The 24,889-nt window shown below is 38.2% G+C and overlaps 1 protein-coding gene across 4 annotated transcripts in view; it reads left to right on the top strand.

Moving 5' to 3' along the window:
- The window catches only part of armc3 (armadillo repeat containing 3), an 86,547-nt gene extending 61,897 nt beyond the window's left edge, over positions 1–24,650 (top strand). For all 4 annotated transcript variants that reach the window (XM_059972087.1, XM_059972089.1, XM_059972088.1 and 1 more), the window contains 6 exons: positions 5,852–6,020; positions 6,482–6,582; positions 9,256–9,363; positions 19,848–20,045; positions 23,034–23,196; positions 23,292–24,650. In XM_059972087.1, coding sequence (XP_059828070.1) covers positions 5,852–6,020; positions 6,482–6,582; positions 9,256–9,363; positions 19,848–20,045; positions 23,034–23,196; positions 23,292–23,576 — 1,024 coding nt within the window. In that variant the 3' untranslated portion in view covers positions 23,577–24,650. The remainder of the gene's footprint in view (positions 1–5,851; positions 6,021–6,481; positions 6,583–9,255; positions 9,364–19,847; positions 20,046–23,033; positions 23,197–23,291) is intronic.
- Positions 24,651–24,889: the final 239 nt, after the last annotated feature.

Genomic DNA, 24,889 nt, shown 5'->3' with positions numbered 1-24,889 from the left:
TTTCCTTTAGAACATAAAGGATTAAGGATTTCCAAAACACAGGTACAATTCCTATATACTAAAAGATGTACCAAAGACGCAGACAAGCAAGTTGTCCATCACAAAAACCGACGATGGAGGGATAAGTTCTACAGTAGTTCTTCCATGTTTCTTAATGGCCCTTCCCCATTCTCAATAAGCCTGAATTGCTCTCTACATTGACACCATTTCCAGTCACTTCACAAGTGTGTGACGTTTCCTCAGATATCCTTTTAACACAAACAGTTTAAAGGTATTTTCAGAGATACGATTCTTAGCTAACTACCGTTAATGCTGTAAAGCTAACTTCTGAGTACACAAACCTCTCAACTATAAACACATTAGTCATTGAACATAACACACACAAAATGCTGGAGGAACTCAGCGTGTCAGGAAGGGGAAAGGTCAGAATAAGAAGATGGGTGTAGTGGAGGAAGAAGTTCAAGGTGGTAGCTGTGGGTTTCCTCTGGGTGCTCTAGTTTCCTCCCACAATCCAAAGAGGTACTGGCTGGCAGGTTAATTGGTCATTGTAAGTTGTCCTGTGATTAGGCTGGGATTAAATCGGGGGATTGCTGGGCAGCATAGCTCGCAGGGCTGGAAGTCCTATTCCATTTACATTTTAAGAACTAAAGACTGACTTCCATTTACAACCAGAAGTTAAACAAAGCAATATAGTTGAAAGTTTACTTACACCTGTTTGTGACCTTTCAAATGATAGCTGCTATTTAGAAAAGAAGCTTAACAAACATGAGATAGAAGTGATTATCTATGATACTATGAGAGGAAGTAAATTATAATGTACAACATAGATTACAAATACCTTTTGGGTGTCTTTTATTGATTTCAGTGCAAGTTTTCTTTCCCAGGAAAATGTATTTAAATAGTTCTTCATACCTTCCAGTAAATAAATTTATTTAAGCCGTTAGACATTTAAATGAATCTCTTTATGAGTGGACTGAATGTTTGTTTTTATTTTGCAAAGCATGCACACTGTTATTCTGTACTAAGAGCTATAAAACAGCATCAGTTTCATTTATTTTAATGGCACTACATGCAGGTGGTAATGCTCATAATAATTTCTGACAGAGCAGTCTGTACTAATGCAACATGAGTTGTACTGTAATATCAAATTAAATTTATTATAGCATTCACTAAGAGATGCTCATCAGTCCATCATAATCAATGCTTGAGATAAAATGTGTACTGAATGAAAACTGATACCATAATTTTTCAAAAATGTTTTTACTCTTTTGTCATTTGTTTTCTTATCCTTTTGGTAGCCATAAGCTATATCACTAGAACAAAATCTGGGATGCACGATCAGCTCTCAAGCCTCTGGTTATGCTACAACATAGAACCAGACTGGAACTCTATGATTCTTTAATTTTCCATACTTCCAAAGAGGAAGGAAGTCTTTTCCCCTTGAAGATGTTTGGTAGCATAGTAGTTAGTGCAATAGTGTAATACTATTACAGCACCAGTGATCACTCATCAGGGTTCAACATCCACCACTGCCCGTAAGGAGTTTCTGTGTTCTCCCCATGACCACTCATTCCAAAGAGGTACGGTTAGGGTTAGCAAGTTGTGAGCATGCTATATTGGTGCCAGAAGCATGGTGATACTTGTGGGCTGCTCAGCACAGTCCTCACTGATTTGATTTGACACAAACAGTGCATTTCACTGTATGATTCGATGTACGTGGGAAAAATAAAGCTCAACTCTAATGTCTTTAAACCTTTAGCATTTCTTAGAAACCTTGCCCTTTCCCATGACACCTGCACCCTAACAACAAGTGGGGTAATCATATGCCTTAAGAACATTGGGATTGTTCACATTATTTACAGATAACATTAAAAGCTTAAGTTTTTGCAGAAATTTCTAAATTGAAGAAAATGGGTGACACAGCTGCATTGTCTCATCTGCTCTGCCATATACAATTGCTTTCGGTGTATTTGTTTGATTTTTGAAACGTGAACACTATTGCTTATTGAACACTCATGGACATATATGCACACTCATTTCCTGCATAAAATCTTTGTAAATTACATCATGTCTGTTGTGCCTCTATTAGGGATACTTGGAAAAACTTGATTAAAATAGGCTGAAGTCAGCATGGTTTCCTTGAAGGGAAAACTTGCCTGATAAATCTGTTGGAATTCTTTGAGGAAATAACAGGTAGAATAGATGAAGGAGAGTTAGTGGATATTGTGTACTTAGATTACAAAGATAGGTGGAGGAGCAGGTAGTATTGAGGAAGCAGGGAGTCTGCAGAATGACTGATAGATTAAGAGAACGGGAAAAGATGTGGCAAATGGAAAATAGCGTAGGGAAGAGTATGGTTATTCACTTTGGTAGAAAGAATAAAGGGATAGTCTATTTTTAAAAAAGGGAGAAAATTAAAAAATCAGAGGTGCCACAGATAACTCTGAAGACCAAGTCATTGGCTATATTTAAAAGCAGAGGTTGATAGGTTTTTGATTAGTAAGGGCTTCAAAGGTTATGGGGGAAGTAAAGAGAGTGGGTTTGAGAGGGATAATAAACCATTCATGGTTGAATGGTGGAACTGACTCAGTGGGCCAATTGGCATAATTCTGCTTCTATGCTTATGGTCTTATGTGAGCCACTCACTGTTTTCTCCCCACAACTTCTTCTCCAAAGCCTCACATGTTTTTGCTCACCATATATTTATCTAGTTCCTTCTTGAAGGTCATAATGAAATCTGTCTCTAATACTATACTTAAGTTCTTATCCTGTTAAGTAACCTTGAAGTAGAATCATAGCACTGCACAGAAGCAGAGCTTTTTGGCTCCTCTCATCTATGCTGACTATTGTGCCTCCCCAGAATAATCCCACTCACTTACATAACTTCTCTATCTTCCGAGCCTTATCCATGTAAGTATGTGCCTCTCCAGTTACTTTTAAATGTTGCAATTGTTTCAGTCTCAACCACCTCCTATAGCAGATAACCAACACCCTCTCCATGAAAAGCTTACCCCTCAGATTTCATTTAAATTTCTCCCCTCTTACTTTAAGCCCTGACTTTCTAGTTCTGTACTCACCTGCTTTGGGAAAAGAACAACTCTATCTACAGTGGATTCTGGTTAATAAGAACATATCTGGACCAATACATTAGCCCAATTAAGTGGCTACCCCAATTGGCCAGTTTTAGGAAATAGTTTTATAAAAAAGTATAAAAAAGACAAAATACCACTGAACTGAGTAACAAATTACGTATTTAAAAGAAACAGAACAAATCAGAGCACAACCTATTCTGTATTGGTTCTTAACGCTTATTGATGGAGGAATTCATCTGTGTTTCATTCTTTTGACTGTAAATTAACAAAATCAGTGCTGATACTTAATGCAGATAGTGGACTGTCTTCAAACAATGCTGTCCATGATTGCATCTTCCAAATCTTCATTTTAATTGTAACATTCAAGATGTTTGCAAATACCTTCAGATTTTCCATAGCCTCTGACCTGTTGAAGTAGTGAAATTGTTTTATTTTCATTCCTGGCCATTTCTGGCATCTCCCAAGTTTGAATGCTTGAAACTGCAGCAAGCAAAACAGTTCTGAATTATATTACTACTTATTTCTCGCCAACTATATCTTTGAACACAAACACATGCAATTGACACTACTTAAAAACTGTTCACTCTAAGCACGGTGTAGTGTCTTAGAGGCTACACAAGTTTATGTAACTGACACTAGTTGGAAACTGTTCAGCAACAGTCTGCTGTCCCAAGCGGCATAGAGTCCAAAATAAACAAGGAGAATTCCAGCTATTTTCTTGATTATATTTTGTTGTTTAAGAGTTGTCCCAAATAAGTGGCTGCCCTGATTAACCAATGGTCCAGTTAAACGGAATCCACTATATTTATGATCCTCATCAATTTACAAACCTCTATCAGGCCCCCTCTCAATACCTTTTGTTCCAATGAGAATAAGCCCATCCTTTCCAATCTTTCATAATAACTGCAGCCCTCCATTCCAGATAATGTCCTAACCACTTTGTCTAACTTTCCAGCTGATCCATGTCTTGCTGTATCCTTAAACAATTTTCTTTGCTATCTGCAACTTTACTAATTTCTGTGTCATCAACCAACTTATTAATCAGACCACATACAGTACTGTACAAAAGTTTTAGGCACATATATATATAGCTAGAGTGCCTAAGACCTTTGCACAGAACTGTAGTAAGTTTATGTATTGCACTACTGCTGCTGAAGAAAAGCATATTTCATGACATATGAGAGTGATGATAAACCTGATTCTGATATGGGTCTCTATTGTGGACTGATCACGGGAAGGGAGCAGAGAGAGGTGAATCATGGTTGGGAGAAGTCTCAAAAACTCAATCAGATTTGTGAGACATAATTCCCCTGGCACAAAACCATGCAGACCGCTCCTAATTAGTTCTTATTTTTAAAAGTGAATATAAATCCTGCCCGTCAAAGTCTTCTCCAACAACTTCCCACCCCTAATATAAGGCTCACCAGCCTGCATTTTGCAGGCTTATCTGTAATGCCCTTTATGAACAAGAGGACAACATTAGTTATACTTATGACCTTGTAACTCATCTATGGCTAATGAAGATGCAGAAATCTTTACCAGAGCTCCAGCTTTTACAACAATATTATACTTAATGTGACACTGTGTTTGATGTCTTTTGAGCATCCAAATATATTACCTACTATTTCCCCTCTATCCTGTATGGTTGATACTGCCTCAAAGAACTCTGATTTTCTTGGAAATGACTTTCTTTTTGTTGAGCTCATGTTGGCTCTATTAAATCAGATTACTTCCATCCCTATTTCTTTTAATATACATGGAAGTAAAAAATGTGCACTTATAGCCCTTAACTTTATTGTTTTGCCTAATATCCAATAAGTGACAATGGTATTTAATACCTAACCATGTATGTTAGTACTAATAATAGAATAGACAGGTAGTTCACATAAACGGAACTGGTCTTTTTACTCTGACTTCTCATCTTCTCATCTCAGCCCGAGCACTGACTGTTTACTCTTTTCCATAGATGCTGCCTAACCTGTTGAGTTCTTCTAGATTTGCCAAGAATTTTCTGCCAGGATTTAAATAGTATGTGGGTATTAAGAGGCAAGGTGGGGCCTTTTAGGAAGAAAGAAGGTGATATATGGCTAAAGCGGTGAGAAGTTTGAGAATAGTTAATGAATATTTTGTTTTGGTGCCTATTAAGAAAATGGCGGTAAGATCGTACAGTATATATTAGGAATAATGGCTCAGGTAAATACTGTTAGAGAGGCCATATTAGAAAGACTAGCTACTGTATGTGAAGTATAGTTCAGGAGGCATTGATCCTGGGTTGCTAAGGGAAGTTGGTAGAGCTGGACATCACCTTCCAATATTACCCATAGAAGGAGAAGGTGCCAAAGATGTGGAAAATTTCAAGTATCATTTACTTGTTCTGAAAATGGTGTAAGGACATCCTATCACTACAGGTCAATCACTTTGGTTGTAGGTAACATTTTAGAAGCAATAATCAGAAAGAAGAATTAACAGGCACTTGGAACTACTTGAATTAATTAAAGGGACCTAAAATGAATTTGTAATAGCTTGTTTGGTGAAGTCATCAGAGGACGATGATGAAATTTAAAACAAAATAACTCGGATTGTTTATTCACATGGTTTGATATTCCCAGGTTCATTAGGCTCAATTCTTAATATTAATCCTATAAATCTTTCATTTATATTTTAAATTAGGGAGACTGCAGGTATAGTCAGTTATGAAAAGCTTTAATAATCAATTCATCGGAGTGCCTATAAAAAAATTGTTTCTTTTTATTCCACAGTGCATTGGAAATTCTACAAGAAATAAACATGTCTTCACGTCGTCGGAACAATTTTAGTGAAGTAGCTGTTAGCAGACTACTTGACCACAATACATCTCTCAAATATACACTGACTGGATATTTGTCATCCAATGACATCATCACTGATGGTTTCTATGATCCCGGTCGGGTAAAAAAAAGTCTATTCATTTAGTATATCGATCTCACTTTGATTAATAAATAATTATGTCAATGTATAATGGGTGAGCAAGTGCCCTGTTTTCTGCTATGACTTGAGGTCGATGATATGTGGATCCTGTAGAAAATAACTTTTTCACTTTTATAGTTGTATGTCAGAACCTGGGTTCTATGGAATTGAATTGTAAACAAACCTTTTATATCTTCTCCATGTTAAATAGTTATAAACATTTAATGTTGAAATAGTTCATATGGATCTCATGATTTGTATTAAGTGACTAGTAATTAAACCTAAACTTTTCACTTTTTCTTTCATTAATTTGCTATCTTGGAGAAATCCTCAAGTTCGGACAAGGTGATGTCTCCCCTAACCAATATAAAAAGGACAAACTGTGTTTGGTATGCAAATCTTTTTCTTACCAAGACTTAGCTAACTGAAACACTTATTTTTAGGTAAAACTGGGCAAGAAAGTCTTGACTCTTGAAGAATTCAGTAATCATGACTTGAACCAGCATCGGCCAATACTTCTAATTAATGCAAAAAGAACAAATGAGTAAGTTACGTACATTTACTAGTACTTTACATAGGCTAAATTGTTGTTTAATATTTAAAATATCAAGCTTCTGGTCAAGATGGTGCAGAACTGCGATGTCCATCAAGGTCGTCGTTCTGATTTAGTTGCTTTTTTGTAGGGATGGTTTTGAGGGTAGTGTAGGGAGTTTGGGAATACGATAAGGTTTAGAGTCAGGAATGATGAAGAGTTAGAGCTCAAGGGCAGTAAATGATGATTCAGGGGCAGGAGCTGTGGATTCAGAGTACTCCATGGTTGAAAGCCAACAAACTCCACCCACAGACATTGGATTGGCAGGCATGTGGGTGAAGACGAGTGATCCTTGTGGTCAGTGACTGAGGTCAGCTGGCTCAAGGATGAGGGCTGGTGAGTCTTCAGTTTGGTGAGTAACTCCAGGTCAATGAGTCCTGGGATCAAAGGTCTGTGTGGTCAGGAGGTCAAGGCCCAAAGGTCAAAGTCCCGTGATTGATGAGTCCGGGGATTGATACCTAGAGGTTGATGAAACCGGTAAGTTAGAGGTCTGTGAGTCTAGGCCAGGAACTGGAGGTTGGAAGCTCATTGTCTGAGAATCCAGGGCCAAGGACTGGTGGTCAGGGGTGCAAAGTCGACCTATCCTGGGGTTGGAGCCTTAACTGTATGGGTCTGTTGTTGGGTGTGTGGGAGGGTGGGAAAGGAGCTTTTTCATTGGGAAGTTTCAGCTATGACTTTGATTTTTGAAGTCACCACAGAATAATCAAATTGCTGTGGCAGCAAAATTTGATCATATTGCCATTCAGTACAATAAGATAGACTCTTGACTTCTCTTTCTACCTCACTGTGACCAGCATCTTACCATCTACCTGCATGGCACTTTCTCTGTAACTGTAACATTTTACTCTGCCCCAGGACCAAACCCCTGCAGTAACATTCTGGGGCTGGGATGATTCATCTCCAACAATCACAACCATCCTTTTCCTGTGTGAGGTAGATTCCAATCACTGAAATATTTTCCCACGACTTCAGTTTTACCGGAATGCATTGATGGCATATTTTGTTAAATGCTGCCTTGATGTCGGCACAGTTACTTCTACATCCTTAAGTAGATGAGGTGCTGCTTAGTGAAGCTGCAATACAAGATTACTTGTAACCCAAATGAAGAAGCATGTAATAGAGTTAAATTGCATCACAACTAAAATATCGAATCATAGCTCTGACTGGAAACATCAATGACAGGGTCTGAATGTCTGTAGCTAAGTGTCAACGACGGCTTCCATCATTTTGCTGATGATTGAGAGGTGACTGAGTAGTAATTAACCACGTTGGATTTGTCCTGTTTGGTGTAAACAGATTTTCTACATTCTCTATTGCATGCTTCTTTTGTTCTTTAGCATGCGAGTAGTTCTGAATTGCAGCTCATCGTTCTTGGGTATGCTTGGTGCTGTTTTCAGCCAGCCTTTGTTCATTGTTTGTCTGAATTGGGGCTTGGGTCTTTATTTGCTGGTATCAGAGAGTATTTAAGGTATTTGGTTTATCCTAATATACTTTTGTACGTTGGGGTTTAACTTCTGCAATTTTCCTGTACTTATCCACAGCTCCTGAATCAGTAAATATTTGGATTCCTTCTAAGCCAGTTGATTAATGTAAGGACAGCTATCCATTCAAGTTCTCTATCAATTTTAATCCAGTCCTGCCGAAGAGTTGTGGCCCGAAACATCGGCTATACTTTTTTCCATAGATGACAGCTGGCCTGCTGAGTGCCTCCAACAATTTTTGTGTGTTGCTTAGACTTAGCTACCATCTTACACAACTTCAACATAATATCCCATCTTCTGTACTCAGTACAGTGATTTATGAAGGCCAATGTACCAAAAGCTTTCTTTCTGACCCTATCTACCTGTGACACCACTTTCAATGAATTATGTACCTTTATTCCAAGATCCCTTTGTTCTACTGCATTCCTCAGTGTCTTACCTTTCACTGTGTAAGACCTACCCTGGTTGATCCTACTGAAGTGCAAAATCTCAACCTTGTCTGCATTAAATTCCATCTGCCATTTTTCACCCCATTTTTCCAGCTGATGCAGATCCCTCTGCAAGCCATGATAGCCTTCCTCGCTGTCCACTACACCCCCAATCTTGGTGCCATCTGTAAATTTCCTGATCTGGTTAACTACATTATCATCCAGATCATTGATATAGATGATAAACAACAAAAAGACCCAGCACTGATCCCTGTGGCACACCACTAATCACAGGCCTCCAGTGAGGCAACCTTCTACTCCCTCTCACTGGCTTCTCCCACAAAGCCAATGTCTAATCCAATTTACTACCTCGCCCTGAATGCTGAGCAACTGAACTTTCCTGACCAGCTTCCCATGCGGGACCTTGTCAAATACCTTACTAAAGACTATGTAGACTGCCTTCCCTTCATCTTCTTTCCTGGTAATTTCCTTGAAAAGCTCAGTAAGATTGGTTAGACATACCTTGATAGTTAATGTTAAATATTAGAAATGAAATTCATTCTGATTGCTGGAAAACTTGTGAAATTTTTACAAAAGATATGAAATCTTCTGAAATGGATTTCCTCAAAATTCTCAGTATTTTTGAAAACAAATATAATATTTGCTGCTTTTCGGTATGTATATAAACATTACTGAATTTGTATCTTACTTTGTAGACCCCAGGTGGAAGCAACATCAACTGATGACAAATTTCTCGACGTTCCAGCAGCAAGCAGTGGTCGCAATATTTCTAGCAGAATGGGTGTCAGAGATAAATCATCCAGGTCTGTCTTCCCTCATTCTATTTCTTTTTCCTGCAGATTTTGAAGTAAACTACCTTTAAGTGAATGAATGTGAAACTGTAATCTTCTCAGCTTTATTGGAAGTTAATCTAAAATTCTAGTACCTAGCATCAAAAAGTCATAGCTACCAAACTGGATTAGCTGATCAATTGTCCTCTTGAAATAAATGCTAATATGGCATTTGCATTCCTCACCACAGACTCACCCTGCAGATTTACCTTTAGGGAATCTTGCACAAGGGCTCTAAATCCCTTTGCACCTCAGATTTTTGTATTTTCTCCCCATTTAGGAAATAGCCAACCTTTTCATTTCTTCTACCAAAGTGCATGATCATACAATTCCTGACACTGTAGTCCATTTGCCACCTCTTTGCCCACTTGCCTAATCTGTCTATGTCCTTCTGTAGCCCATTTCCTTGTACTTTGTACTACCTGCTCCTCCACCTACCTTCATATTGTCTTCAAACTTTACAACAAAGCAATCAATTCCATCATCAAAATCATTGACATATAACGTAAAAAGAATTGGTCCCAACACAGACCTGTGTGGAACACCACTAGTCACTGGCAGCCAACCAGAAAAGGCTCCCTTTATTCCCACTCTTTGCCTCCTGCCAATCAGCTACTGTTTTATCCATGCTAGAATCTTTTTTGTAATACCATGGGCTTGTAGCTTGTTAAACAGCCTCATGTGTGGGACCTTGTCAAAAGCCTGCTTGTTATTTCTTAAAAGAATTCCAAGAGTTTTGTCAGGCAAGAAACCATGCTAACTACAGTCTATTTCCTTAGAGTTCTGTGGAGGGAAAGGCATTAGAGCGTTTTCTTGGTCATAGTGTCTATCTACCACTCTGGGCCTTCATATCCTGCACATCATTCTCCATAACTTACACCATCTACAATGGCATCCTATCATGAAGCATATCTTCCCTTCCACCTGGTTTTCGCTGTTTGACACTGGGGACAAAATCTCACTCATCTAATTAACCAGAATTTTTTCTCTTAGTCATTTGTCCAGTACTGCTGAATGTGTGCACAGTAATCAGTGGTCATATCACTCCTTTCAAGATTTTCAAAGCAAGTTGTCATAGAGTCATACAGCATGGAATATGCCATTTGCCCACTGACTTTGTGCCAACTCTCAGGTGGCTATTAGAATAATCTTTCAGCAAGCCTATTTTATTCTTTCCACATTTCTACCAATTCCCCCAGATTCAATTTCTCACTTACACACTAAAATCTTTGGGTCTTGGGAGGAAACTGCAGCACTTGAGGAAATTCATGTGATCACAAAGAAATATGCAAATTTGACAGTCAGCACTGGAGGTCAAGATTGAATCCACCTCATTGGAGCTGAGAAACAGTAGTTCCACCAGCTGTGTGAATTTACCAACCCGCTTGCAAACATTTCTCTGTATCCAGATCCAAGCCCCTCAATTTCAGTACCAACTCAGTACCTCAACCTCGCAGATTACTGACTAGTTAGGCTTTAGCTTTTGCATGCAACTAATTATAGTACTAATCATAAATCTTCTCTTTAACACTATCAGTGCCAAGGTACTTGTCGACGTCAATCTGCAATGGCTAGTAGGAAGGGATAATCAGAAAATGATCTGCCAGCTTATTAGAAATGAACTAAAATATGCTCCAGTTAGATTAAATTGAAGAGATACTGATGTGTAACCAAAATTTAAAAACGGACTAAAGTATGTTCCATTACTCATTGTTTTATCTAGCTCATTCGATTTAGATGCATCTGTAGCAGTTCTGTAAAGCTTTGCAAAATGAGATCGCAACATAATGCAGTGGTATTTTCAGGTTTTGATTGATATTCAATGGAAATATTGAGAGTAATTAAGTGTTTCCTATCTACCTTAAAATAATTAGATGCATATAATCATTCAAATATGGCAAAAAGAACACTTTTGGCCCTTCAGCATTACTTGCCCTGTATATAATACTTATTTTTTCTGTTACTGGGAATATTGTTGCAAAGCATCAGTTGAAAGACTAAAATATTGGTCAGAGCTAAATTTTAAATCTTCTTAAAGGAAAGTGGTAGAACATTTATAAAAGAATTTCAGAGTTTGAGACCAATCAAACATCTACAAATTATGGGTCCTCGGAAGCAGGGGTCGGGGTGGTTTCGAAAAGGCCAGCATTGGAGTGTAAAATGCTCAAAAGGATATAGGGATGGGTATATTTGCAGAGGTAGCATGGGAAGCCATGAACACATTTGAACAGGTGTTGAATTTTTAAATATATCTGCTGGTGGATTGAATTCCACTGAAGCCTGGAAAGCAGCAGGGTGTTGGATGAACACTTAATTGAGATCAAGCAGCAGTTTTAATAGTATCAAACTTTTGGATGGTGTGAGATGAGAAATTGGACTAGAGCCTACTGATAGTTAAGGACTGGACAAGTGTTTCAAGAGGAGATGAGTGACCTCCATTACAGCAAAGACAGTGATGATATGAAGGTCAAAATAGGCAGATACTACGGTGCAAAATGTTTTAAGTCGGGAAACATCTTCTACAATACTGCTTTTATTTGTTGATTTTTTTAAATCGTTATAGTGTTACATGTCCATTATAAATTCCACATTCTACATTTATAATAGACGTTCCCCATGTAAACATAATACTGTAATTATATATTTCCAACAGTAGTTAATCTACAATGTTTTGTCTATTTATTTATTGAGATACAGCGTGAAATAGGCCTTTCCAGCCCTTTGAGCTGCACTGCCCAGCAGTCCCTCAATTTAGCCCACGCCTAATCACGGGGCAATTTACAATGATGAAATAACCAACAAACCGCTATGTCTTTGGCCTGTGGGAGGAAACTGGAACACCTGGAGGAAACCCATGTGGTCACAGGGAGAACATATGAACTCACAGGCAGCAGCAGGAATTGAACCCGGGTACTGTAACCACTATGTTACCGTGCCAGTTTCATGGTTCTCAGCTTTAGGCTTATTCAGCAGTCAGCTTTATTTCTATACAAACTGTATAAAGTTATACATTATAAAAGTAAAATATATTATATGAAACAGAAATCAATTGGAGGATTTTTAGTCATAGTAATTTAAGAAAGTGATAGACTTTCGAGATAAGCAACAGATAAATTGTAACAGCAGTGATTCATCTTGGTGTCATTTTCCAACAAAACATACCAAAGAAGTTGGGTTTGTCTTAATTAAGTGTGTTTGACAAGAATGTCATTTATTTTATCCATTTTGTTAGTCAGATAAAATAATTTCCTAATTCAATGGTCCTGATAGGTTTACAATTGTTCACAATATGAGATTTAGAGTCATTGAGTTTTAGAATAACACAGCAATGAAACAGGACCATTGGCCCATTTGGTTCAAAGGTTTCAAAGGTACATTTAATGTCAGAGAAATGTATACAATATACAGCCTGAAATACATTTTCTTCGCAACTATCCACAAAAACAGAGGACTGCCCCAAAGAATGAATGACAATTAAGTGTTAGAACACCAAAGTCCCCCCTACTTCTCCCCTCCTTCCCGCACGTAAGCAGGATCCCCCCCCTCCTCCCAATGGCAAAAGAAAAGTATTGACACCCACCACCGAGCATTCAAGTGTAAGCATAGCAACAGCAAAGGCACAGACTTACAGTACTCCAAAGACTACTTGTTCACCCGGTATTTGACATACCAAAGGCTCTTTCTCTCCCTAATAAGGGAGTCTGTGTTTCACAGCAAGAGGGGAGACATAACAACTCGCTGGTTTACGATTTTAAAGGTCCGTTGCGCCTCTTTTTCAACCTCTATGCCTGAAGATCTCAGGTGTTTGGGCACATAGCCCCAGATCTTCCATCTCCCACGACTCACTGATCTCCTGCTCGGACACTGACATTCAATCTGCCTGTCTCCAGAGCCATTAGTCTTGGCCCTCCAAAGGCAAGCTGAGCTCTCAGGTGAGCCCTTGGTGTGCCGAATAATGGCCAGTCGTGAAACCCCAAGAGTGAGTCCCATTCCTGCAAAGAACCGAAGTCAGCATGCAATTCCAGGTCAGCATCTTCAAAAGAACCCCGAAAGGGAAAAATGGAGATATTAAAGATGGAAGTAGAGCTGTTTCTGAAGATGCAAGTGAGGGCTCTCCATTAGGCACCATCAATCCTCCTAAGCTGCTGCACCTCGTATTCACCAAGGCGCTCATCTAAGTTGGTCCCATTAGCTACAAAGCAAGATACCATTCTAAGCTGGTACCATTTGCAGATCTAGTGCGATGTGAATATAATTTCTGGGTCAGACTATAAAAAAAAATCTTTGCTATAAAAAAATTAACATTAATTTTTAAAATAATACTATTAGTCTATTCCCAACTCTTCCTCTTTTCTGAAGATTGGTGATGTGAGATGCAGAGGGTTGTTGCTAAAGATAATGGGGTTGGTGGAGCAGTTGAAGTATAGAGATTGTGGATGTAAGGTTATGTAGTTCAAGTTCAAGTTTAATTGTCATTCAACCATATACATGAATATTACTGAACACAGCCAAATGAAACAATGTTACTCCAGGGCCAAGATGCAAAACACAATACCAACAGTCATACAAGGCACAAGGCACATGTAGCACATATAAGATATCAGTAAAATACAGTCGCACAATATATATATATATATATATATATATATATATATATATAGTCTGTGAATGTTGCAGTAATTTGCCATTGAACACAATAGGACTTGTCTTCTGCTGAGCAAATGCTGGAAATCAGCACCAACTCCACTTGGGTGCCATGCCGCACTGCCTCTGGTGGAGCACTCAGACTCTGATGCCTCTCTCCTGGTTGCATGTAACCAGGCCACACCAGGGTTAGAGGCCTAGTCCTTGCTACAACCGAGGCCACGCAGCCCTCCTGCCATTTCCCAATAAATCAGTAAATGGAACTTGCAGCGTTGTCCAGCAGGATGTTGCAATCACAGTAAAAGTGAGTAAAATGATCACCCATTGTAAGACTGCACACTGACCCCTATGATGCCTCTCTGATGCAGGCAGCAGCACAATCCAAACCAGGTCCAGCTCCTCAGTTTCTTGACCAACGAGCAACTCACTGATGGCATAGTCCTGCAGTACTTTAAGTTGTTAATGACCAGCAGGGCCTTACAATCGTAAAAATTACATCAATAATATCTTCTCTTGACCCTGTGGAAGCCACTACAATCGAATGAATCACTATCTTTCTGGAAACTACCATACCTTCGGCCATGAAACAGAAAGTGTGCTTGTTTTAGTATCAGTAGACTGCAATTTACACTAAAAGATGTTGCTTGAAAGACTTTGTGAGTTGTATTGTTGTTTTAAAGTTCACTTTTTATTAAAACAGATATGAGCAAAATCTTTCCATAGTAAAATATTTCAAAACAGCAAACAAATCCTTCCTACTGATACAAAACTTGAAAATGCTGGGAATAGTAAGCACATCAGGCATTGACCAGAAACACTGACTCTTGTTCTCAGCAGTTTACCTGAGCTTCTGATTATTTCCAGTATTTTATTTTATCCTTCCAGATGTACATTGGTTTGGTTATATACATGCTGATAATAATTGGCTGAGGAGGAGAAAATGGCAAGTTATGTTGAGAGTTCCATACTCTTTTTCAACTAGCAGAAAGACTTTAGTACCTACCTGAACAAGAAGATACCTTCTATTCAAGATATTGTACAACACTGGCTTTCCTCTGATAATGAAGCAGCCAGCCCACTGCTATTAGGTAACATCCAGGCTTGAGGTGGTTGTCACAAGTAATGTTTGCCCCTAACATGAAGAGTTATCAATCAGCCTAAAAGCTTTGGCATTACTAAACCCTTCTTCCGTCTTCAGTATTCTGGATCATTACCTCTGCCCTTAAGCTCTACTGCACCAGTCTCATAAGATAGTACTCTGTGGCTTTTAGAGACCTGGGTTTCCTCTGGGAGTGGGTTACCTCACAACTCCCCAAAATCTTAGTATCACCTATAAGGCCATAAGATATAGGAGCAGGATTATGCCATTCTATCATGGCTGATTTAATTTCCCTCTCAACCCCATTCTTCTGTCTTTTCCCCATAACCTTTGACACCCTGACTAATCAGGAAATGATCAACCACCACTTTAAATTTACTCAGTGACAAGGCCTCCACAGCTATCTGTGGCAATGAATTCTACAGATTCACCACCACTGGCTAAAAAAATAGTTCCTCATCTCCATTCTAAATGGATGTTCCTCTGTTCTGAAGCTGGTGCCCTTTGTTCCTAGACTCCTCCACTATTGGAAACATCCTCTCCAAATCCATTCTACCGAGGCCTTTCAATATTTGATAGGTTTCAATCAAATTCCCCCCCCCAACCACTCTTAAACTACAGCAAGTATAGGCCCAGAGCCTTCAAATGGACCTCAAACATTAACCCTTTCATTCCTAGCATTGTTCTTGTGAACCTCTTCTGGACCCTCTTCAATGCCTGCACATCTTTTCTTGGACAAGAGGTCCCAAACAGCTCCCAAGACTCCCAAGTTATGTCTCACTAATGTCTTACAAAGTCTCAGCAAAACATCTTTGCTTTTATACTTCCCTGAAATAAGTGATAACATTGCATTTTCCTTACTTACCACTGACTCAACCTGCAAGTTAACCTTTAGGGAATCTTGCAAAGGACTCATAAGTCCCTTTGCACCCCTGAGTTTTGAATTTTTTCTCTATTTCGAAGATGGTCATTGCCTTTATTCCTTCTACTGAAATGCATGACCATAAACTTCCGTACACTATATTCCATCTGTCACTTTTTTGCCAATCTGTCAAAGTCATTCTGCAGACTCTGCTTCCTCAACACAATCTGCCCCTCCACCTACCTTCATATCGTCTACAAACTTGGCCACAAACCCATCAATTCCTTCATTCAAATTGTTGACATATAATGGGAAAAGAAGCTGTCCCATTACTCTCCCCTACTGAACACCATTAGTCACCAGCAGCCAACTAGAAAAGGCCCGTTTATTCCCACTCTTTGCCTCCTGCCAGTCAGCCAATCTTCTGCCCATGCTAGTATCTTTACTGTAATGCCTGGTGCGCTTACCTTGTTAAGCAGCCTCATGCACGGACCCTTGTCAAAGGCCTTCTGGAAATCCAAATAAGTAACATCCACCGACTGTCCTGTGTCTATCCTACCTATTATGTTTGTACTTCATCAAAGAGTTCCAACAGATTTGTCAGGCAAACCTTCCCCTGAAGGAAACTGTGCTGAGTTTGGCCTAGTTTAACATGTGCCTCCAAGTACACCAAAACCTCATCCTAATAATGGACTCCAACATCTTCCCAACCACTGAAGTTAGGCTAACTGTCAATAATTTCCTTTCTTCTTCCTCCCTCCCTTTTGGAAGAGTGGAGTGACATTTGCAATTTTCCAGTCCTCCAGAACTGTTCCTGAATATAGTGATTCTTGTAAGGTTATTGCTCATGCCTCCACAATCTCTTCACCATGTCTTTCAGTATCCCGAGGTGCAGTTCATCTGGTCTAGGTGATTTATCTACCTCAAACCTTTCAGCTTCACAAGCACCTTCTTCTTAGTAATAGCAACTATACTCACTTCTGCGCCCCCCCCCCCCGACATATTTCTCATATTTCTGGCATACTACTAGTGCCTTCCACAATGAAGACTGATGCAAAGTACTTATTAATTTCACCCACTACTTCTTTATCCCCTCCCTCCTCCATTACTACCTCTCCAGTATCATTTTTTAGTGGTCCAATATCTACTTTTGCCTCTCTTTTGCTCTTTATATATCTGAAAAGACTTTTGGCATATCTTTTATATTATTAGCTAGCCTACCATATTAAATCTTTTCTCTCCTTATGACTCTTTTAGTTGCCTTCTGTTGGTTTTTAAAGGCTTCCCAATCCTCAAATTTCCCACTAATTTAAACTTTATTATATGCCTTCCCGTGTCAGACACGGTTGCATCCCTTAGAATAATTCCTCTTAGGGATGTATCTATCCTGTAGCTTCCAAATTTCTCCAAAAAACTCCAGCCATTCTGTTTCATTATCATCCTTGGTAGTGGTCCCTTCCAATCAACTTTGGCTAGTTCCTCCCTTATGCCTCTGTAATTCTCTTTACTCCACTATAATACTGATACATCTGATTTTATCTTCTCCTCCTTAAACTGCAGGGTGAATTCTATTACATTATGGTCACCGTCTCCTATGTGTTCCTTTATCTTAGACTCCCAAATCAAATCTGATTCATTACACAAAACCCCATCCACGATTGTTTTTTTTCTCTCGTGGACTGCACTAAAAAGCTATCTCATAGGCATTCTACAAATTCCCTGTGCTGGGATGTAGAACCAACCTTTTTTCTCAATCTACCTGCATATTGAAACTCCCCATGACTATCGTAACATTGCCCTTTTTACATGCCTTTTCTATCTTTCCTAAGTGTGATGAACTACCTTGTGTATGCTTAGGTGGGTGAAGTTGCAAACACATTCTAGAACCTCAAAATCATTCAAAAACATTCTAGAATCTCAACATCATTCATCCATTTCCTGAATGTACTACCATTCACCACCAGCCTATCGTAGCTGCTGTGTTTACCATCTATGTGTTGTGTATCAGCAACCTAATGAAGAATCTGTAATAATCACTCCCTCACTCCCACCAAGCTTCTGCCTTCAGTCAGTTAGAAGGCCTTGGTATAAATGTTAAGTCATAATCTGATCAATCTTTTGTCATTTTGGTATTATAATCTTGTAACGCCCATTTAGTCATGTTATGACAGGACCTTTACAACTCAAAACCACAGCATTTTAGAAAAGAGATCACCATTTTGTCAGGGCAACAATGGAGAGAAAATAAATGCCTGCCTTACAAAAATACTAGCTTCATCAATAGCAATTATAAACATATAGTGAAATGCAATAGTGCTATTCAGTTCCACAGGAATAATTTAGATAATTCCTTGTCCTGACTTTTTAATGGCCAAATGTTTCATTGCAAAGTGATTATTCATCTAATGAGAGCAAGTTCATTTCAACTTCTACAGATGTGTGGTAGGAATGATATTGACTGATTGCCTAATATGGAAACACCAATGCCCTTGAAAGGAAAAGCCTACAGAAGTGGTGGATATGGTCCAGTCCATCTCAGGTAAAGTCCTCTCCACCATTTAGTACATTGACATGGAGCACTGTTGAGGAAAGCAGCATCCACTATCAAGGATTCCGCCACCCAGTCCATGCTCTCTTCTCACTACTGCCTTCAGGAAGAAGGTACAGGAGCCTCAGAACCCAGACCACCAGGTTCAGGAACAGTCATTACTCCTCAACCACCAGGCTATTGAACCAGAGGAAACAACATCACTTGCCCCATCAATGAACTGATCCCACAACCTACAGGCTCACTTTCAAAGACGGTTCATATCATGTTCTCAATGTTTATTGCTTATTTATCTATCTATCTATCTATCTATCTATTTATTTATTTATCTCTCTCTTGTATTTGCATAGCTTGTTGTCCTTTGCACATTGATTGTTTGACAGTCCTGCTGGTAAGGCCTTTCATTGATTCTATTGTATTTCTTGTATTTACTGTGATTGTCCACAAGGAAATGAATCTCAGAGTTTTATGGGGTGATGTATATATGTACTTTGACAATAAATTGACTTTTAATTTGAATTAGCAGTGATATTTGTAGTTAATCCTATTAAGTTCACCTACAGAATTTTCATGGGCCGCTCAGTTAGAGATTAGATGACAAACACAGGAATCCATGTACATTACAATGGTCTAAGCAAAAAACAGACATTCCTCAGGGGAGAAAATCTGCCATTCTTATACAGCCTGATCAGTATGTGACTCTGGACTCACAGCAATATATTTGACTATTAAAGTCATCTGAAATAGCCTAGCAAGCCACTCACTTGGTTAAGAGGCAATAGAGAGTTGGTAATGAATTCCAACTCTTGCCAGTGATGCACGGAACCTGAGAAATTAATAAATAAAACAAACTTCTGTATCATATCAATGAAAGACAACTTTGAATTTTAAATTTTAAATGAATTTTGAACTGTAAAGATAGGACTCAAAACATTTCTCAAGACAACAAATACCTTAGATCAGGATTAACCATTGGGCTGTCATCAGAGATATCAATATTTCCCATTACTTCTGAAGATTAGCTCCACTCCTTCTGGAAGTTTGTTAGAGGAAAATTGAGAGAAGTGTTGTGGTAATGACAGAGCTTTGTTTTGACTCCAGCCTTCTTAAGAGATTGTTTACTGTAGATCCATTGGCATTGGACAGTTGGATAGGAAAAGTAAATGGGATTTGCTCAGTTAGAAATCTTGGTTGGCATAGATGAATTAAGGAGAAGAATTTGATTCCATGCTGCTTAGCTCTATAACTCTGACTCTATCTTTGTCCTCATCTTAATTAGCTCGATTTTATTTCATAACATACAGCAAAGGAAAAGGCAGAGGAAAAAAAGAAGAAGAAAAATTTAAAGAAGGAGAAACTCTGCAAACCAAGGCTGAGGAGAAAGAGAAAAACAAACAATGGGAACCACCTTATGATGTGCTTTTTGATTCTTTTATCAGTGAAGTTACAAGTAGTATTTTACCACTCCCCAATCTGAGAGATCAAGTGGTATCCCTTGCACTGTAAGTATTTTACTACACTAAGGTCCATTGATTCTGCTGTGTCCTTTTCATAATCAGAATTAGGTTCATTATCACTATCAAGAAATCTGTTGCTTTCTGACAGCAGTACAATGTAAAGACAAAATTACTATAAATTACAAAGTAAATAAATAGTGCAAAAAAGGAATAATGAGGTAGAGCTGATGGGTTCATAGGCTGTTCAGAAATTTGATAACAGAGGGGAAGCAGCTGTTCCATACTAGCTGTCATCTCCTGATGAGTAAGTCAGGAATCCAGATGCAGAGGAAGGTACAGAGACCCAAGTTTAAAAACTTGGTGATTAATACTGAGGGAATGAAGGTATTAAATAGTGAGCCATAATAGATAAACAGTAGCCTCATGTTGCTGTTGTCTGGATGTTCCAAAGCAGAGTAGGGAGCTAGTAAGATTAGATCTATTGTAGACCTGTTGCAGTTTAACCCTCATCAGTCCAACTAATTTTACTTCCCAGCCTCAGCTCTATCTCTCACTATTTCCCTTTTTGATCTCTGAAATAATCTTGAACACGAGAACCACTTCCTCCTACTCTCTTGTCATCTGATAACCACCATTCTTTCCTACTATGTTGGCAATAATGTTTACAGATTGTCCTCTCTACTGTTTCCTTATCTATCAAATCTGATGTCACTCCTGCCCTGAAAAGAAATACTCTCATCTGATCCAGCTTTGCCTACTACTGCCCTAGTTCCAGTCTTTTTTCCTTCACCAAAGTTCTTGCTGAAGATCTAGCCTCCCAAATTCATACTTTTCTAACCAGTGACTTCTTGTTTGAATCACTACAATCATTTATCTTTTCCATTTACTCATTTTTTTGGGTTGTGGGCATTGCTAGAAAGACCAGTGTTTATTGTTTATCCTTCATCTGTTTGACTCTTGGATGGGAATCCTTCGGGTGAACATGTTCCTATGAGACTGCTCCTTTGCTGATAAAGCTTGCAGATTGGAAGTATCATAAGGTAATTCTGGATTAAGTTTTGGACTACCCATCTATATCATCATCATCATCATGACAGTGAACTTCCACTATTTTCACATCACCTAACTCCAATTCCCTTTTTTTAATCTTAGTTTATCTGTTGCTGACAGCCTCCCCTATATATATTTTTTTTCCTTTTTGTGGTCCCCCAGCTGGCCTCCATCCTTCTCCATTAGCATGAAATCATGTAAAACTTTGCTGCCACTATTTTGATAAAAATGACAATTGACTGTGTATTATCAATTAATCCTATACTTTGCACTTTCAAAATACTTAAGCTTTATTTGTCACATGTACATTGAAACATATAGTGAAATGCATCATTTGCATCAAATCAAATCAGCAAGGATTGTGCCAGGCAGTCCGCAAGTGTCGCCACACTTCTAGCACCAGCATAGCATACCCACAACTTACTAAATCTAACTGTATGTCTTTGGAATGTGTGAGGAGACTGGAACACCCAGAGGGAACTCCAGTACGAGCATACAAACCCTTTACAGATGACGGTGGAATCAAGAATCGATCTTGTGCTAACCGCTAGACCAGTATGCTGCATGTCCAATGTTCCAACTATTTTTTTTACAGCTGTGTGGACCAACCATTGCTCTGAGCAGGGAAATTTTTACACAGCCTGACACCTGCACAGTTCTTTAAATGCTAATGTTAACATTATATATAAGAAAATTCAAGTTGCATGGCAACAAAAGCGAAGTGTGTGGGAACATTTCAGTTACTGCACGGCCTTGCACACAACTTAGAGGGAACAGTGTGACTGTCCTGTCCACTTATCCTATAATCCAGTTTTTTTTTCCTTTTGGTATAGTTATCCAGTTCTCTTTTGAATGCCATTATTGAATATTTCCTGAACTTCTTCAAGCAGTACGTTCAAAACTATAGCAGCATTTGTAAAATAGTGTCACTTGTTCTTGCTTTTGACAGTAACTTCTTATCTATGTTGGATGACTGTTGACTATTCTACCAAATAAAAGTTTTTCCTTTCCAATTAAAACTTATTACTTTGAACACCTATACAAAGTTATTTTATTCACCTTCTCTACTTTAAGGACAACTAAGGTTGCTCCATTTCCTAGGTTTTCTTCAAGTACACTGGTTGTGCAATCTCTAAAAGGCCTTGACAATGCCTTTAAATTAAGGTGTCTAAAATTTAACATCGAGGCCCATCTTGTATTTTATAAAGGTTTACCATATGTTCATTGCTCTGAATTTAAAAGGCAAGGATCTCCTTCAGATAGATGTTCACTAGCTTTAAGAGAAAACCCACTAAGAGATAAGTGCCCTGAGTTTAATTCCAGATGACCTTTTGCTGGTGAATGGTGAGGCAAATTGGGAAAGTGTCTGCTCGGTAGAAATTAGACAGGCAAAGTTAACTTATTGCAAATAGCTTTTTTAGGCTCTAACAATTTAGTTACAGGTACATTCCCCTTCCTGCAACCACCCTCTTCCAATGCCCGAAGCTCTAAATGCTTTAGCAGTACTATGGTTTTTTTTATTCTCATCTCCTCCAGATGTCTGAAGCTTGAGAAGCTGCAGTTGTCTTGGTCATCCAGTTTTTAGATGTCTTTAGTTATATTTAAAAGTCCCTGGGAACATTTCACCAATTTTTTTTTATCAGTTTCACAAGCAGTTATATATTTTCCATTTTTTGCACTTGAACAAATTATATTTTTGTTGTTGTTCTTTTAAGAATTGTACAATAAATGTTAAAAGTGATGTTGAGATCAAGTAATTATTACAAAATCATAACTAGAAAAATCATTATTTGAATTGTGCTTTAAGTCTTTATCAGTAAATTTATCCAGACTTGTTTTGCAATAATATGAATGCTTCCCCTCCTGCCTTTAATTCGAAGTTCTCAAAATTCCCCATTGCATTTCCTTTTCGGTGTTTGTGCTATGCTTTGCTCTTATTGTCTGCAACCATCTTTTTAAACTTTGTTCAATTTTCATTTCTAGCTTTGTTTCTGATAAAATGGGTGGACCTGTAGACAAGGAAATGTTTCATGAGTTCACTTGGGAACTTCACATTGCTGAACTGAAACATGAATTAAGATCTAACATTATTCCTATTGGTAAAATTCGGAAAGGAATCTACTATCACAGAGCACTTCTATTCAAGGTAACAGTTAGTGCTATTTATAAGTAATTATAAAGTTTCCAAAGTGAACATTTAAATATCTGTTATAACATGGTTGATATCCCATCTTTCTTCAGGCTTTAGCTGATAGAATAGGAATCAATTGTAGTCTTGTTCGGGGAGAGTATAACCGAGCCTGGAATGAAGTCATGCTAATTGATCACCCTCCTCTAGATACTGTTGGACTTCTCATTCCTCCAAAGGCATACATTGTGGATCTCATGCACCAAGTCGGCCAGTTAATGAAGACTGACGGTGCTGAAGCAGCACACTATAAAGTTTGCACAGGTTGTAGCCATAGGCACTGTAAATGTTGCAAACAAATGTCTTGTCAATGTGAACACCTTGAGCAAACAAAATGAGTAGTTATATATTTAAATTTACTGTCCTTAAAAATAATTCACATTAAAATTGTTGCTGAACTATCTTAAAAACATATTTGAAAAAGTAATAAATTTACCATTCAGATTTATTTGGTTCTTTTACTTATTTTTTATATTAGTTCTTTGTGTTCCTGACTTATTTCTGAATAAGAATACTTGAATGTAACTGACATGCCTTGATGCTGCTGGATTCCATAAAGAGAAATATTCTTTTAGTGCTCCAAAAAGTTGTGAATGAATTGCATTCTGTTTTATAATGTTACACCAAATAGTAATATTGTTATCATAGAATTATATTTTATTAAAATTAAACTGTGTTCCTGCAGAATCTAACCTCTTTATTATCACAAAATGGAATTGCTCCATCACTGTTGGCCTGCCTTCAGCAGCCAGCCCCCTAAGCTCCAATATCTCTCCATCTCCTCTATCTTGCCATCTCCTCTCTTTCCTTTCCTTGTAATTCAGAGAGGGATGCACTTTACCCCTCTCCTTATCAACCTCTTGGACATCTAATATCTCAAAATCTTGAATTTTGTTTGGAAATGCTCTGGTGTAGTATCTAGGGATGCTTTGTATATTCAGGTGCTTTCTTAAAATTAATTGTTGTATTTGCCAGAATATAATACTGGCAATGTTACCCAAGATACTAGAAGAATGACATTAGATGGTTACGGATGTAGTGACAAACATAGTCAGAGACCATGGTGTACTAAGCTGTGTCCTTAACTCTCTGTAATTTAGTGCAATCTTGGGCAGAGTAATTACTAGCTAGCACCCATCCTATGCTGCATCAACAATAATGGACAGATTTCTAGACAATTATGACTGTCAAAAATAATGTATATGAATATTCCACCATTCCTGCTGGAATATGGAGAAATATATGGACTTTTGAAACATGTCACTTTCGAACTGTAGACTTTTCTTTTTGTTCTGTTTCTGCGTCTGAGATTTTTCTCCTGTCACTGTTCTCCAAACATTTTGGTCGATGAATGTTGATTTTTAAAAAAAAACAAAATATACTTTATTGATAATAAAATTATTTACATTTAATGTCTGGGAATCCTTTACAGATACAGTATTACCATTACATTCTATACATTTCCACACATTCAGCTACTCACGTGGCATCGGTGAATGTTGATTGGAAGTCAATCAGATTAAAGGTCATTAACCTTTCCACAGATGCTATCGAACACTTAGTATTTCCAACTTTTTCTCTGTATAAACTCATTGAAATGGTGACAGAACAAGGCTTAAAACACATTGCTTTAAATACTACAAAACTGTAA

Source organism: Hypanus sabinus, chromosome 6 (genome assembly GCF_030144855.1).
Source record: "Hypanus sabinus isolate sHypSab1 chromosome 6, sHypSab1.hap1, whole genome shotgun sequence".
Taxonomy (NCBI): domain Eukaryota; kingdom Metazoa; phylum Chordata; class Chondrichthyes; order Myliobatiformes; family Dasyatidae; genus Hypanus; species Hypanus sabinus.
The sequence above is the reverse complement of the archived record's forward strand: the minus strand, read 5'-3'. Positions and strand labels throughout refer to the sequence as shown.